The sequence below is a fragment of the Zea mays genome, chromosome 3, assembly GCF_902167145.1.
Source record: "Zea mays cultivar B73 chromosome 3, Zm-B73-REFERENCE-NAM-5.0, whole genome shotgun sequence".
In the NCBI taxonomy this organism is placed as follows: domain Eukaryota; kingdom Viridiplantae; phylum Streptophyta; class Magnoliopsida; order Poales; family Poaceae; genus Zea; species Zea mays.
The window spans coordinates 226,258,668-226,274,811 of NC_050098.1; the positions used below are offsets into that span (position 1 = coordinate 226,258,668).

Below are 16,144 nucleotides of genomic sequence, written 5' to 3' on the forward strand. Positions count from 1 at the left end.
AATTTGCGGGTTTCACTATTTGGGCTCGTGGTTTCAGAGGGAATCAAAGTCGACATGTGGTGCTATCGTGATGGGTGCGTCAAGACGAGACAACTTTATGAATAGTGTGTGTCCATTAGATCAAAATTCAAAGGGTTGTCTATTTTGTCCCTGGCCATCACATCATTGGTAAGCTGCCGTTCTCTAGTTTGAGGGGCGTCCATGCTTTTGCCATCGTCTCCTGAGCTCTTGAATTACCAGGATTTGTGAAAAGCTTGATGATAATACAAAGGGAATTAAACTCTGTATCTTGATTCACCCATACATGGGTACGGACGCAGAGCATGAACCTAGCAGGGACTCCTTCCTTCCTCTCTCTTTCTCTCCATTATTCTTCTTTCTTCTTCCTAATAAAAAGCTACGGAGGGGGTTCAAGGAGGGCTTTTGTTTGAGAGGCAGTAGGGGTGGGCTAATCAAGCTCCATCCGTCCTACAGCTAGATCTGCCCCTAACCATACATGAGTACAAATATTCACACACACACACACAAAAAAAAAAACAGCCTTGTGCATCACTGCATAACAGACTAACAGTCGTTCCTGTCAATTAATCCGTTAACTGCAATGGGGCCATCAAGTACTACGCCACCGCCGGAGTCCTCAGCTCCTCCGCCGACTGCCTCCTTGCCTCCCGCTTCTCCGGCGCACGGAACCCGTCGGGCTCGTCCGCCTCTCTGCCCGGGTGTTCAGGTCTGAGCGCGTGGTACCTGCTCGCCTCCCGCCCGTACGCTCCGCCGGCGTCGCTCTTCGATCTCGCCAAGGTCGGCTCCGCCTCCGGCCGCGTCGCCTCCCCGCGCTCGCTGCGGCCACCACCACCGTCGCCGCAGCGGGCGCGTGAGTCCGCGGTCGTGCTGGTCGTGGCGCTGCTCAGCGGCGTCCTCTCGCACGACGACAGCGGCGTGCTCACGTACGAGTGGTCGCCGTCGAGCACGTCGTGGGCCGACAGCCACTGCATGGCCTTGTCGAGGTACTCGTCCCTCCGAGCCGGAGCCGGCGCCGGCGCCTTCCTGCCATCGTGGCCGGCGTGCCCGTGCCCGTGGTTTGAGTGGCTTCTCTTGCCGACCGCCGGCAGCAGCTTCTTGATGTTACCGAGAAGCTTGAGCCTGCGCGGCCCCGCTTTCTTCCCCGGTGCTGCGGCGGGGGAGGACGAGGCCGTCGCCGTCGCGGGCCTAGCGCAAGGGCTCCGCTCGGGCTCGTAGCTGTGCGCCGGCGACCGCTCGTAGCCGTAGCCGTCGCCGTCGACTGACTCGTGCAGCGGGGAGAAGAGGGCAGGGTCGAAGCGGTCCAGGCCGGGGCTACCGTACCTCAGCATGAGCTGCTTGGCCCTCTCGCTGGACCGGAAGCTCATGCTCTTGCTCAGCTCCAGGGCCGACAGGTCTCTGGAGCCGGCGCTGGGGCCTTGTTGCTCGGCGGTGGGCTGGCCGTCATGGTCACGGAGCTCATGGCGGAGGCAGGCGTTGACCCACTTGAGGTAGACGAGCTCCTCGACGTGCGCGCAGTGGTCGTTGTGCAGTTGCTCGATCTGCCTCGTCAGTCGCTCGTTGCTCTCCCTCAGGTACGTCATCTCCTGAATCATGCCCTCCTGCATGCATGTCAACAAAAAAAAAAGGCCAATTCAGTATAGCACTGCACGTAAAATGTTGAGGTTCTGTGCCAAAAAAAAATTGTTACTGCTATAATCAGTGGCATACTGACATCTCCTGTACTTACCTATCAAAGCATGGTGAAAAAGCTCAGAATTGTAAATATGCTCACGGTATTCCAACTGTAAGAAACAGAGAGGTTCTGATTTTGAACTAGATCGTGTTAGCAACTATCTCTGCTAATGCGGTAAGTTAGTTTGCTCCAAAGGCGTTTGGTTTTTTTTATAAAAAAATTGCTTGTCCTTTGGACTTGGAGTGGTAGCTGAAAGCCTGAAATCTGTTTTGCCTACAGATTCGATCAACGGGTAGCATGAAGACTGGGAATGCGTGGGTAATGGTTGCTGAAGGAGATGTGAAGATAACAAGGTAAAAGAGCCGTGGAAGAACTATTCCCTTCGCCTTTTTGTCTTTTGAGGGTTTTCAAAAGTCTGAAACGCCCCCTTTGAAAATAGATATGCAATAAGGTGGAGTTCTGATGAAGCACTTGCCAGTGATTTATGATGAAGCAGAAATAAGGTAGATTCGTGTTGGGGACCTTCGGCGTCCGAAGGTCCTCAAAAACAGGATTTAACAGTATTCCTGCAGTACAATGTGTAAACAGGTACCCTCGGACTAAAGTCGGCATTGCAGTGGACCGGAATAATACGAAGGTTGACTCAGAGCCGAAGGTGCGAGCAGGAAAGCTTCGGCGCGACAGCAAAGAATGGAACCGACTTAAAGATGAAAAGGCTATTCAGACCTCAATAGACTACTATAGAGTTATTATCAAATGTAAAGGGCATGAATGTAATTTTGTAAGGGCTGTGTCCCGTGTCTATAAATAGGTGAACAGTATCCCCGTACTGTTCACGCTGACTTGGCATTCGCTTTTTGCGTCACGCTTGTACTGTCATTTCCTTCCAATTGAAGGTACACTTGTAATTCAATAATATCTTTGTTTATGCTCAATAATAATAAATGATTGTTCACGTTTTCTTTTACATTCTTTATATTTCACCCTTCGTCATTGTTTGATGAATTGATGAAGGTATGACCTTCATCACCTTCGTCCGGAAGTCATTATCTCCTAAGGGAAATAATGCTTCGGAGGACGAAGGATATTAACGATTAACATTTTCTATGTTGCCTTGTTCTTAATTCTTAGCATTTGAGAACAAGTCCCCAACAATTCGGTTAACAACTTGAGCTTTTTTACTTATAAAAATGCGATGGAGGTGACTAAGTTCATGATGCATTATCCATGTATAAAAAATGAAATACTCCAAACAAGAGAAGGTGATGATAAGTTTTTTTTTTAAAAAAAAGTGAAGGTGTTGTCGTGTTGAAACGTTGCTATCCTGTACCGTCGTGATACCGCAGCATGAATGAGCCATTTAGCCCTTGCTAAACTCCACGCCCGCACCAGCAAACGTGTCAACGGAACACCCAATAGCTCTGTCGTTGAAGGATGTAAGCACGACTTTAGCTTTGGAATCAATAACAAACCCCGGATGTCACTCTAGCCTAGTTCGAGAAGGCAGCGCTAAGTCAAAACAAAGCTGTGACAGTGACAAGGCAAATTTGGCACGAATTCTAGCCTTTATTCCCAGCAGGAGGGAATGGCCAAACGGCATTTCGCCAGCATGTATAGTGGCCTGAACGCAAGAATATATATTTTTCGCGAGCAGTACGTAGGTTTTAATCATTCGCAAAACTTGCACACATTCCAGCCACCATTTTCTAAGCGCTTTTATTTATTCCCAGCACAATATACAGTGCCAAAAAGCCATAAAAGCATAGTTGCAACTTGCAAATCACAGAAAACACGCGTTGTGACCACTATTCCGAGCGCATAAAAGAACAAGAATTTTGAACCATCCATATGAATAGAGATGACAATAGGTAAATACCCATCGGGTATTACTATCTCATACTCATACCCACAACACAAAAATAACCCCATCGGGTCACCCATATACACTGGTGGGTATGGATTTACCCCCATACTCATACCCATGTGGGTATGGGTCACCCATCGGGTCACCCGTACCCACGAAAATTAAACATCTATCAAAATATTATACTATACAAATGTCAAGTATATCCATATAAATACCATTACAAATTTTCTAGCATCATTTAACCATCCATTCAACACACCAAAGATAATTGGATAAAATAGTAACACTAGGATAGTACTACATAGCACATTACATGTTCTATTACATGGCCATTAAATTGTCGTTAAGCCTTCTATGATATTATGGTCTAAAAGGTTGTTAAATTGTAAAAAAGATGGATGACTAAAGTCCAAGTTCATGCTTGAGCTAAGTTTATATTGGGTATTTTATACCCACGGGTTAACAGGTATGGAGGAAGGCGGAACGTTCTAATACTCGTTTACCCATTGGGTGAAGATTTTTGCCCATAACAGACCCACGGGTATAATATTTAGCCCACATACATACCCTAATAGAGTAAATACCCATCGGATATCGGGTCGCGAGTGCCATCTCTACGTATGAACCTCGTGCACCGAACTACTTTCCAAAAAAAAGAAACGTGCAAGGTACCATCTTCAATGGTCTACAACGCTCATCAAACAAAATAATTCACCAAAACTAACATTTGATACGTAAAACTGGATTATACTGAAGACAGTAATTAAGAAAGCAATTACCTCAGGGGCCAGATTACTAGCAGAGGCGCCGGATGCAGCCTGCTGCTCTGCGTCCTGCAGCCTGAGGGCGAGCTCCATATTGTCCGCCTCCAGCGCGGCGTTCGCCTTGCGCAGCTCCGCGACCTCCGCCACCAGCGCGCCGACCCTCTCCCGCCCGCCGCTCTCGAGCTCCTCCACCTTCCTCCGGAGCGCCGCCGCCGCCGCCTCCTGCTCGCCCTGCACGCGCGCCTTGACCGCGCGCAGCTTCTCCTTGGCGCGCGCCAGCTCAGCGCGGGCGGCGTCCAGGTCCTCCGCCCGCGCCCTGAGCCTCCCGTTCTCCTCCTGCAGCGCGGAGACACTGAGCTGCAGGATCCGCACCTCCGCGTCGGCGGCGGCGACGCGGGCCTCGAGCTCCCGCGCGGCGGCCTCCTGCGACCGGAGGCCCTCCAGCTCCTGCAGGCGGAGCTCCAGCCTCTGCTCCCGCTCCTCCAGCGACAGCCACAGCTCCCTCAGCCGCTGGAGCTCCTGCCGCTCCTCTTCTTCTTCCTCCTCCTCTGCTTCCGTTTCGGTTTCGTCGTCGTCGTCGTCGTCGTCGGCATTTGGCACGGGAACTGCCGGCGGGGTAGCGTCCATCTCCACTCGCGCGACGATATCCGGCTCGTCGTCTCCGGCGCCGATCGACGCGCCGTGGATCACCTTGTCCGGAGATTCGTCCTGGAATTTGGAGGATCGTATCGGCAAGCATCAGACATGCCGTCGTCATAGCTCCAGACTCCAGTCCAAAAGGCTTGTTTGCGAAACCGGCCATCGCCAGTCTGAGGAAAACTCACGTTTGGGTCGTCTGACGACAGAATCCTGAGCCCATCATGAGGAGCATGCAGCGCACGGGACCGCGGAGCTGCAGAGAGAGAGAGAGAGAGAGAGAGAAGATCCATAGGTAACAGAATCCAAGCCAGGCCAGCGTCGTCAACTCAAATCTAAAACGAAACCGCGTACCTGAAGCCAGCGCCGGCAGCCGTCGAGCGCGAGCATGGCGAGGCCGCCGCTGATCGGACGCGTACATCGCCGCGAGGCAGAGAGAAGCGGCGGCGGCGGCGGCGGCAAGCGCGGCCACGGACACGGCGGCGTTCCCGGAGCCCTCCCCACCCTCACCCTCCGCCGCGATCGCCGGAAACCCTCCTCCTCCTCCTCCTCCCGTCTGGCCATGCTTGCTCCATCCAACGACGAGGCGGCTGAAGAGGGCGGAGAAGGAGAAGCCGAGCAGCGCGCGGTCGAGCCCGGGCCTTGCCGGGTCGAACCGGAGGAGGAATCTCAAGCCTCCAGCCTCGCCTCCCTCCATGCCGTCAATCCACCATGAGTTGGGCGAGTGCGAGGGCGAGTGCTCTCCGATTGCCACGGAGGAGGCAAAGAAACCGAGCGGGTTGAGGCGACTGCGGCGGCGACGGCCCCGTGGGGGTATATATGTCAGCTCGTGCACTGGTCAAAGGAGGAGAAAACGGGGGAGGGAGGAAGGATCGGTGCGAAACGAATAGATAGATAGATAAATAAATAAATAAATAAATAAACACACACAATTGCGATTAGTTAAGATTTGGTACCTTGTTGCATGGACGTAGGAAGTGCGGCGGAGAAAAAGCATCAAGAGAGAGGAGAACCCCCACACACGGAAAGCAGAGGCCAGTGTCTCTCGACTCGATCCCTTCTTTTTTTTCCCCCTCCCGGCCTGCACTGTGCTGTGGAAACAGTTTGGGTCGAACTTGAACTTGGGTGCGTGCGATCTTTTGCCTGGGTACACAGACGCGGAGGAGGTGGAGGGTGGTGTGGTGGTTGCATGACGTGGAAATACGGGGGAGGTTTCGACGAAATATTGTCAGCTTCCTCGGAAAAGTTTTGGTGTTTCTGGACACAGGACGAAAGAAAGTCTTGCAGATATGAGTGTGTGTCATCGTCGTGCATGCCCGATGCCTGCCACTGCTGACGAGGGGGATACAGCCAGTCGCGCACAATACAGTGGGCCACAAAAAACCATGTACGTACAGGCTTCGTCTGACATGTCAATTTGACGATTATTTTTGGTTGATCACCGCTCTTTATTACCACAATAAAATAACATTGGGTGGTCTAAAATCTAGATGTCAAAATGTCGACATAGGTCTCTTTATATATATATATATATATATATATATATATATATATATATATATATATATATATATATATATATATATATATATATTGACAATTTCTTTTTAAACCTTGTTCGGTTATTTTTATCTACTGAAAAAATTATAAATTTTTTGATTTGTTTGAGATTTAAATCCATTCAATTTCACCTAATCCGCATGTATTGAGATGACCAACAAGCTCTTGTATATGTCGTAATGACGAACAAGTTCTTGTCTATGTCGTTCTCGTTTTTTATACGAATCAAATATGTTTAACTATAGCTAAATATATAAAATAAAATATTAGTATTTATGTAATTAATATTAATAGATATATCGCTGAATATATTCTGAATAAAATTTTAAATATATAATATTGTAAATGTTTTTTTATAAACTGAGAAAGTTTAACTGATAATGATCGTTAGGGCGATATTTAAACAGGAACAGACACACCTGGAAATGGGACGTCGTTCTTTCCACGGTTTTGACCACGTGATCACCCCAGAGTCTAGTTCGATCTGTGGACTGTGGTTAGACCGGTGGTAAGCTGCCGTTCGACATAGCCTTAGGTAGTGTTTGGTTTCAGAGCCTATTTGGACGGAATGGCTCTATTCCAGATTCTGGGTATGGAATGGCTCCATTCTATGTTTGGCAATCAGAACAGAGCCGCTCTGTTTTTCTGTTTGGTTCTAGTGTGAAGACTATCTTATGTTTAGCACTATATTATATATATATATATATATATATATATCAAATATAATTATATTAAATATAACCATATATATATTACGTTTGGAAACATGTGTTCTTGTCAAATATTAAATTATATATATATATATATATATATATATATATATATATATATATATATATATATATATATATATATATATATATATATATATATATATATATATATATATATATATATATATATATAACGCGGCCACAGGAAGCCGTGAGGGGCGTATGTTTTTTGGAGCGCTCGGGTCCGGCTGTTTTTTTGGAGCCCAGAGATCCAGCATCTTCAGAGAATATTCCTATATTAGAGTGGTTCCGTTCCACTTTGATTCGAACCAAACAGTCTTAGTACTAGAACAGAGCGGTTCCATTCTACTATACTCTGGAACCAAACACTACCTTAATATTCTTTTCATTCATTTGAAGAATAGTTTATTTTTGGTTCACTTACATACGGATATAGGGGCAACTAAGAGCACCCCAACAATGCCTTGGTAAATTAAATTAAAATATAAGGTTCTACACAAAAAAAGCCAATGTAATATTATATAATTTTATAAAATTTGGTTAAAAAATTATATGACACGTGTCTCAAATATGCTTTATCGTAGTGTGCTACTCTATAATTTATATTTAAACATTTACTGTTGAAACGAGATATTTTGTTGATGTCCTATATTTTATAAAATATATTTTTAAATTATATGATATTTTTATACATCATGTCGTTGGAGATGGTATTCTAATCATTCACGTCATGCAGTTGACTCAGTTGCACGGCACCAGGTTTTGTGGTAACCGCTGCGGCGCGCGGCACTGAAGCCACAAGAGACACGGGTCAGATGAGCACTTGAGCAGTTGTCGCGGGCCCTGACGAAGCGATGAGCAGGTGCACTTGGATAGACCGGAGCTAGCGACAAAAGCGGCTACGGTTTCAGCGCGTCTTTCGCGGCCGTATCCGGTGGTAGTGGTATTCCCCCACTCCTTTTCTCCAGGTCCCCGTCCCCCGGGCGTCGCGCGCGCGCCCTTTCATGGACGCCGGCCGTGGCCCCATGCCCGCCCGTGGCTAGTCCCGAGGGTGATCTCGCTGCGTGCATGTGTCGCCGTGCCGCGCCACTGAAAGCGAGAGGAAAAGCTCGCTCTCAGGCAGGCAATCGAGCATGTCATGGCGGCCAGCGTTCTTCTCTAGGCAGGCTCTGTTTCGAATCGGAAGAAGCAGACTCCCTTTTATTTGGAGCAGCCTGTGTCCGGGAAGCTTCCGTTTCCAGGTCACCGACCGCTTGCTTGGTTTTTTAGCTATAGCGTAGCACTAGCTACGCCTACGTGCACACAACGTTCCACTCTTCCGCCGTTCACTTGCGTGTGTCTTCAAATCTGTTGCGATCTGGTGTCTCCTAAAGGGTTACCGTACAGCACAGGTGCTCCCATGACATGAGGCATAGAACGATGGCCATGAGAATTTTCAAATGTGAAGACCTCTCTGCTCACGTAGAGACGAAGTAAGAGCAAATATAAAGGGGTACATCTCACTTGTGGATGCATAAAGATGAGATGTGGAGGTTACTTATATGGTGAAAAATTGAACACCATAATTGATTTTTGGAATTTTAGGGGTGCACTTGCACCCACTGGCTACACAGTAGCTTCGCCTCTGGCAGCAGCAGCAAAAGAGATAAGATTATGTATTTTTTTAAGGGTGTGTTTGGTTACGTTACATCTAGAGATAGCTAGAACATGGATGATGATAGCTAGAAAAGGGACGTTCGATGTCGTCCCCTCTCTCGTCTGACGACTAGAGACAGTCTTGTTCCACTACATAGATTGTTTCAGAGCGGAACTAACACGCTTATTTTCCTGTATGCTATGCCCATGTCATCCACACGAGTTTTCTTTGAGGTTGGCACAGAGATTTCTTTGAGGTCCTACATTCCTGTTGGGGGATCTTTACCAAACACAGATCAGAAAAATCTTGCGTTTGGTGCTGCCGCAAGTATTGTGCATCCTGCAACCGGTACAAAACGATTCATCAACTTTTTACACGCCAGTTTCCTCCTTGCATATATTGACGACGTTTCACAAAATACATAGGGTACTCCGTGGTCAGATCTTTGTCTGAGGCTGAAAGATATGCTTCTGCGGTATCTGACATCTTTAAGAAACCGAGTGCCTGCATAACATTTGCCTGGAAATTAGCAAAATTACAGTCCGTCGCTGCTCGGTAAGCGTTCTTCTGGTATTTATTCAACTTGGTTGGTTCTTGTATCACTACACAGCTGCAGGACAAGTACAGTTTTACTCTGTGAAGTTCAGACTAGTTAGCAAAACTTCCAGTGACTAATTCATCCGCGTCAGGCCGTGGCAGCTCCCCGTCCACGGTGACCACAGCGTCTTCGGCTCCCACGTGCGCCTGTGCCTGGAAGGCATCCCTCTGCACGCATGGAACGATGCCATCGCCAAGCGTGCGGTGGCTAAGTCCTGTGTGCTGGACTACGTTGAAGCCCAGTCGCTGCGAATGGAGGATGCTACGACGCTCAATCTGTGGGCGTGGGCGCGAAACCCGTCTGACATACCTAAGGTAACGTGGCTGACCATTGTTGACAGGAGCAACACTGCCCACGACGCGACACTGGCGGGGCGTAGCGGCTTAACCTTCAGGGTCATCGTCCACCTTGATATGGTGGAAGACCCCCCTACCAGGGATGGCCATGGGCATACACGTGCGTATGATTGGCGGCTTGGTGTTGTTGACGGCGAGTGCGAACCACGTGACCGTCACGACCCTCCACCACCTCGCAGCAACCGTCGCAGGGATGAGGATGGTGATAGTGACCGTCGTGGTCGCCGCCCAGGACGCGACGACAGTTGGAGCTCCCGGCTCTTTCGTAGCATCTCGCGGGCTCCCAGGGACCGCGAGCGGGAGCGCTCGGGGTCGCGCCATGGCCAGCGCCATGACTCATCCGGGCGGCGTCACCACCTCGACGGCGATCAGCAGCTTCGTCACCACCTCCACGGCGATCAGCAGCCTCGTCATGCCGGAGGCGCGTCGTTGGTTACGCCACATGTTGGTCGTGACCCGGCGATTGGTCGTGACCCGGCGAGACGTGGACGCAGCCGTGTGCGCCGTTCCACCCGTGTTGCTGTCCGGCGTGGCCGTTCAGCGACCCCCCCACGGCATCCTGCTCGCCCCAGATTTCCACCAGGCGCCTGCAGTCCCGGCATCCGCAGCTCACGCGGTGGTGGCAACGACGGTTCTCCGCGCCCTGCTGTGAAGGCTGCAGCTCTCCTTAAAGGTCGTTACCGCGTTGGCTGCGTGTACCGAAGGCGACCGCGCTTGGTGCCTAAGGGCCAAGTCGATCCGGTCCCAGGGGCTGCTGCTGGCGGCAGCAACCTTGCTGTCTGGGATGGCAGCAGGATGAACTTCGCAGACAACGTAAGTCTCATCCCAGTGCAGCGAGCATTCACAACTATCCTCGATTCCCTTCCAACATGCCCTGCTATGCAGCTACTGCCTTTGGTGCAGTCTGAGGAGGACCATGTGCTGTTAGGCTCTCCCTGCAGCACGGTTGCTGCGGGCTACAACGCCGAAGCTGTGACGGACTCCAATGTCGACGCTTCCTCTCGGATGATAGCTGCTGTGCATGAACCTTCAACAGATGTTGCAGCGGTGTCAACCACCGTGCAAAGCCATCTACTCAACACCATATTCACCAAGCCCTCGCCTGCCATACTTGAGCGACCAGTGCTACATCCTTCGGAGGGGGTAACAACACCAGCGACCACTCTATCTACTATTCCTGCAGCACCTGCTAGAAGAATCAAGCAGCGACACGGCTTCAACCTTTCGACGGTACGTCGTAGCGCCAGACTTGCCAACGGCCCTCGAACGAATGTCATGCAACGGGCCCAGCGCGTCCTCTGCCGCAAGCTTGGTCTCTTGGCAAAAGATGACGCTGCTGATTTTAATACTGCTTTGCAGGAATTTCAGGATTGGTTCAAGAAGCCACTGACTGTGGAGATGGGGACGGCCCTAGATGCTCTGTTCAATCTTGATACGCCAGACACAGTTTGCCTCGACAAGGCCTTGATGGGAATTGCTGGAGATGCTATAGCTGAGATCCAAGAGGAGGTGGACGCCATGCATGCAGAGGCCAGAGCAGTTGCTGCGGCTTGATTGATGGCTGTTTTAGCTCCATGTTAGATGATGTGGGTCTGCTTTTGTTATGTCAATGAATCTCAGTTCAGTTTCTACTACTTTTGTGAGCACCCTGGACTGTATTGGGTTGCTGTTTTGCTTCAGACCTATAACAGCCATGCTTGTGTTGGCCCTGGTGGCCCCTTTAAGCTTCACTGTCATTATTGTGCAGTGCTGCAATTTCATCCAGCTGTCGGTAATTAATCGGGGTCCTTTTCTCCTCCATGTCTGACTTTAGCATCCTGTGCTGGAATGTAAGGGGTTTAAATTTGCAGGCGCGCCGAGATGCAGTGCGCGCGATGATCTCCACCACCACTTGCCATCTTGCCTGTTTGCAAGAGACTAAATTATCAACGGTCGACAGGTCCATTGTGACGGCGCTTGGAGGACCAAAGCTTAATAAATTCAGTTTTAAACCTGCGGAAGGAAATAGTGGAACCCGGGGTGGTATTCTTTTGCTTTGGGATAGCGACCTACTCGAATTGTCCAATTTTACTATCGGAGAATTCCACATATCCGCAAATGTCTCTCTTAAGGATCGTCGTGCTTCCTTCTACCTGACAGTCGTATATGGACCATCTTGTAGAGGCCGCAAGCCTGATTTTCTAAGAGAGATGAGTGCACAGAGGCCTCCTTCACCTTCCCCCTGGTTGGTCCTTGGGGATTTCAACTGCACATACAAAGCAAGCGACAAAAACAATTCTAGAGTCAACCCTCGCCTAATGCTTCTGTTCAGGCAAGCTCTTGACATTTGCGACTTGAAAGAAATTCCTTTGCAAAACAGGAAGTTCACTTGGAGCAATGAGAGACGACATCCCACTCTCGTAAGACTAGACAGATTCTTCTGCAACTCTGAATGGGAGGAGATGTTTGGAATTTTTGGTCTGCATGCACTATCATCCTCGGTCTCTGACCACTGCCCGCTGCTCCTATCCAATACTACTATGCCGAGGCGTCCACGTTCCTTTAGATTTGAGAATTTCTGGACCAAATTACCAGGTTTCCAGCATACAGTTGAGCAAGCCTGGCTGGCACCGACCCAACATCGTGAGCCTTTTCATAGGCTGTACTTCAAACTGCAGTTCACGGCCAGGGCGCTTAAGGAATGGAGCTCCAAGTTAATACCTGATGCTAGACTCTTTATGTATATGGCCCTAGAAGTTATTCTAAGACTGGACATGGCACAAGAAAATAGGGGACTGTCCGACATGGAAGTGAACCTTCGAAATAGATTGAAGATGCGCATCCTTGGCTATGCGGTAATTGAAAGGACACGAAACAGGCAAAACTCACGCATGCTTTGGCTTAAATTCGGAGATGCCAACACTAAATTTTTCCACCGGAAAGCTGGCTCCAGGAGGCGAAAAAATTTCATTCAACGGTTGCGGACCGGTAATGGGTGGGTCTTCTCTCACAATGAAAAAGCACAAGAGCTACAAAATTTCTTCCATAATGCTTTAAGGCGGCCAACCCCTAGATCTGTCGACCTTAACTGGGACATTATCTCTGACCAGCAGTTTGATCTATCAAGCCTTGACGCGCCGTTCTCCGAGGAGGAAATTAAGAGAAGTATTGATCTTTTACCAGGAGATAAGGCTCCAGGGCCGGACGGCTTCACTGGTGTTTTCCTTAAATCTTGTTGGACCATTATAAGGCATGATCTCATGGCTGCAGTGAATGCTTTCTACAATAATCGATGCCTCAACCTCCAATTAATCAATTCAGCAAACATCATTCTAATCCCCAAAAAGGAAGGCGCGGAGGTAGCTGGGGACTTCAGACCTATAAGCCTCATCCATTCTTTCATTAAGATTATCACCAAAACCCTGGCTCTTCGTCTGGCACCGAGAATGAATGAGTTAGTTTCACCTTGCCAAAGTGCCTTCATTCAAAAAAGGAGCATCCATGACAACTTCCTTGCAGTTAGAAGCACTGTTAGACGCTTCCAGCGTATCAATTCGCCCACGCTATTCCTCAAGCTAGACATTGAAAAAGCTTTTGACTCCGTCCGTTGGGATTACTTGATTGCCTTACTCCGCAATTTGGGATTCCCTGTGAGGTGGACTGACTGGATCGCTTCTATCCTCTCCACCTCAACATCAAGAGTGCTCGTTAACGGGGTCCCTAACCCTCCTATTCATCATGAGAGAGGTCTCAGGCAAGGCGATCCTCTCTCCCCTCTTCTGTTCGTCTTGGCGATAGACCCTTTGCAAAAAATTCTAAAGATCGCCGCGGACAGTGGAGCATTGAACAAGTTGGGAAACAGCTCGCCCAGCATTAGGATCTCGCTATATGCTGATGATGCAGCTTTGTTTGTTAAGCCGAAAAAAGAGGATATTGAGACAATTGTCAAGTTGCTCACCTTATTTGGCGAGGCCTCTGGTCTGATGACCAATTTTCATAAGTCCATGATCGTCCCAATCCGTTGCCAGGGGCTACCCCTTGATGACATCCTTAGTTGCTTCCCAGCCAGAAGAGCAACCTTCCCGATCCGGTACCTGGGCCTCCCTCTCACCCCAACTAGACTCAGGAAGGGGCACTTCCAGTTTTTGGTGGACAAAGTATTGAACAAACTGAGTAGCTGGAATGGGAGAAACTTCTCAGTGGCAGGGCGCTTAACTCTGGTAAAAACAGTGCTTACCTCACAACCAATTTATCTATTAACCGCCCTTAATGCTCCCAAGGCAACGATTAGCCTGCTAGACTCCAAAAGAAGACAATTCCTTTGGGCTGGTTCTGAACGACTGACGGGCGGAAAGTGCAAAGTCAACTGGAAACGGGTGGCGAGGCCAAAAGCCCTTGGGGGCTTGGGAGTTCTTGATTTGGGCGCTTTTGCGCGTGCCTTGCGCGCGCGATGGCTCTGGCATAATTGCACCTCATCACGGAATATTTGGGACAACTTAGAGATTCCTTGCTCTGATGTTGATAGACTGCTTTTTGCGGAATCAACGACCATTGAGATTGGTGATGGTTCTAAAATCTCCTTCTGGGGCAACGCTTGGGTGAGGGGGCAAAGGCCAAAGGACTTGGCGCCTCGTCTCTTTTCTATATCAAGAAATAAGAGGAAATCTTTGGCGGAGGCGGTCACAAACAATGCCTGGATCATGGATCTTGCGCTGTTCGACAGACCGATTACTCCCCACCACATTCATGAGTTCTGCATTCTTTGGTCTGAAGTCCAAAAGATCCAGTTTCACCCAGAGCGTGATGATGCCATCACCTGGAATTTCACTGCGGATCACCGCTACACAGTCAAATCGGCATATCAGGCACAATTTTTGGGCTCTGTTCACACAAATTATGACCTCATCATCTGGAAGAATTGGGCGCCTCCAAAATGCAAGTTTTTCAGCTGGTTAGCAATTCAAAATCGCATTTGGACAGCAGATCGATTAGCCGCCAGGAATTGGCCCCATGAACCAACTTGCGTCTTGTGTCGTGCTGCCCAGGAATCGGGGCTTCACCTTTTTGTGGAATGTCGTTTCATCAAAAGAATTTGGGAGGAAGTTGCTGTTTGGGTAGCTGTTGAGGGCCTGAAGCCGTCTAACTGGGGGCGACCCCCCTCGCTGGGGCATTGGTGGGAAAAGCTGGCTTTTTTGCCGGGATGCAACAGGAAAGGCATCAGATCACTATTGATCCTTGTAAACTGGGAGATTTGGCGAGAACGAAATATGAGAATCTTTGATCGCAGATTCTCGAGCTGCCAACAAATCATTGCCAAAATCAAGAGTGAGGCAGCAGCCTGGAATTTGGCAGGGGCCAAGCACCTAGTTACCCCTTAACAACTATTTAGTGGGGTCTGTTTTTTATTTCTGTTTACTTCTCTTCAGGTTGGACCTTTGCCTAGTGCTTCGGTCACTGTATTGACTTAAACCTCTTGTTATTCTTCTTATCAATATATCTTGGCAGACCTCCTGCCTTTTCAAAAAAATTATTATATGATGTTTCAACTGAATAATAAAGGCATACAAACATTCTTTGAAGCCTTTTTCACGGTGCCGAGATGGTAGTTGCACATGTTGCCCTGTTCCCGTCTACTTTCAGAGAGATTCAGCGTGCTGAAGGTTATTACTACCTCCATAAGGTTTAGGTAGCCACTATTTTCCCTTCAACAGGACGTGGGGAGGGTTTCTTGGCTCAGCCCTTTCATCGGTCGATCTCATACTGTTTTCATCCTACACTAGGTGTGTGCCCGTGCGTTGCAACGGGAGTACGCTAGGATGAGCATCGATACATATCTGATCGGATTTTATATTTTCTTGGATGTCTGGAGAAAGTTTGCTCGGAAGCCAAACATGTTAAGACCTGAGCATGAGTTACCCTTGTGCCCCATCAGCACACTATTCCGCGTTTGTATGAGTCTTGCTAATTTGCATGTCTCATGCATAGTCTCTATAATATACAGAATTTGTATGACAAACATTATCAATATCACGCAACCTATTTTAAAGAGTCAATATAGAATTTTTAATAATAGGCAAATATATCGACAACCGTACATTAATCTAATCCTTTTTAATGGCCAACAATCGAACAACCATGTCAAAACATTTTTAAAGTCATATCTAGATTTACCCTTAATACGTTTTGCAGGTTTTGACAGATATTTCTATCTTAAAAGGGTTAAAACTTTGCACCCATGTCATCATGTAATGCAGCATGACAAAAGTCTATATCAAAACTCTACGTAGTTGGTACCTATAAAATAGATAAAACAATAAGCAC

General features: G+C 48.5%; 2 protein-coding genes across 4 annotated transcripts; one reads left to right on the top strand and one right to left on the bottom strand.

Annotated features, from left to right (window-relative positions):
- Positions 1-242: 242 nt before the first annotated feature.
- LOC542681 (submergence induced protein SI397) lies at positions 243-6,090 on the bottom strand. Of its 3 annotated transcripts, none has more exons than XM_020550060.3 (5): positions 5,917-6,090; positions 5,315-5,794; positions 5,149-5,216; positions 4,340-5,032; positions 243-1,619 (listed from the first exon to the last, which is right to left on the bottom strand). In XM_020550060.3, exons 1-5 carry the CDS (start codon positions 5,924-5,926, stop codon positions 618-620), a joined length of 2,253 nt encoding a protein of 750 aa, XP_020405649.1. In that variant the 5' UTR covers positions 5,927-6,090; the 3' UTR covers positions 243-617.
- Positions 6,091-9,096: 3,006 nt separating this feature from the next.
- Positions 9,097-12,281, top strand: LOC103651527 (uncharacterized). Its single transcript, XM_008677172.4, has 4 exons — positions 9,097-9,217; positions 9,316-9,445; positions 9,580-11,074; positions 11,204-12,281. Exons 1-4 carry the CDS (start codon positions 9,097-9,099, stop codon positions 11,396-11,398), a joined length of 1,941 nt encoding a protein of 646 aa, XP_008675394.2. The 3' UTR covers positions 11,399-12,281.
- Positions 12,282-16,144: the final 3,863 nt, after the last annotated feature.

Excerpts from the sequence above, each read along its gene's own strand:
- LOC542681 (XM_020550060.3), bottom strand. Across the intron at positions 5,217-5,314 it reads GCTGCCGGCGCTGGCTTCAG|CTCCGCGGTCCCGTGCGCTG; the intron begins GTACGCGGTTTC and ends CTCTCTCTGCAG. Across the intron at positions 1,620-4,339 it reads CTAGTAATCTGGCCCCTGAG|GAGGGCATGATTCAGGAGAT; the intron begins GTAATTGCTTTC and ends ACATGCATGCAG.
- LOC103651527 (XM_008677172.4), top strand. The coding sequence starts at position 9,097 with ATGTCATCCACACGAGTTTTCTTTGAGGTTGGCACAGAGATTTCTTTG. Across the intron at positions 9,218-9,315 it reads TGCGTTTGGTGCTGCCGCAA|GGTACTCCGTGGTCAGATCT; the intron begins GTATTGTGCATC and ends CAAAATACATAG. Across the intron at positions 9,446-9,579 it reads TTACAGTCCGTCGCTGCTCG|GCCGTGGCAGCTCCCCGTCC; the intron begins GTAAGCGTTCTT and ends CATCCGCGTCAG.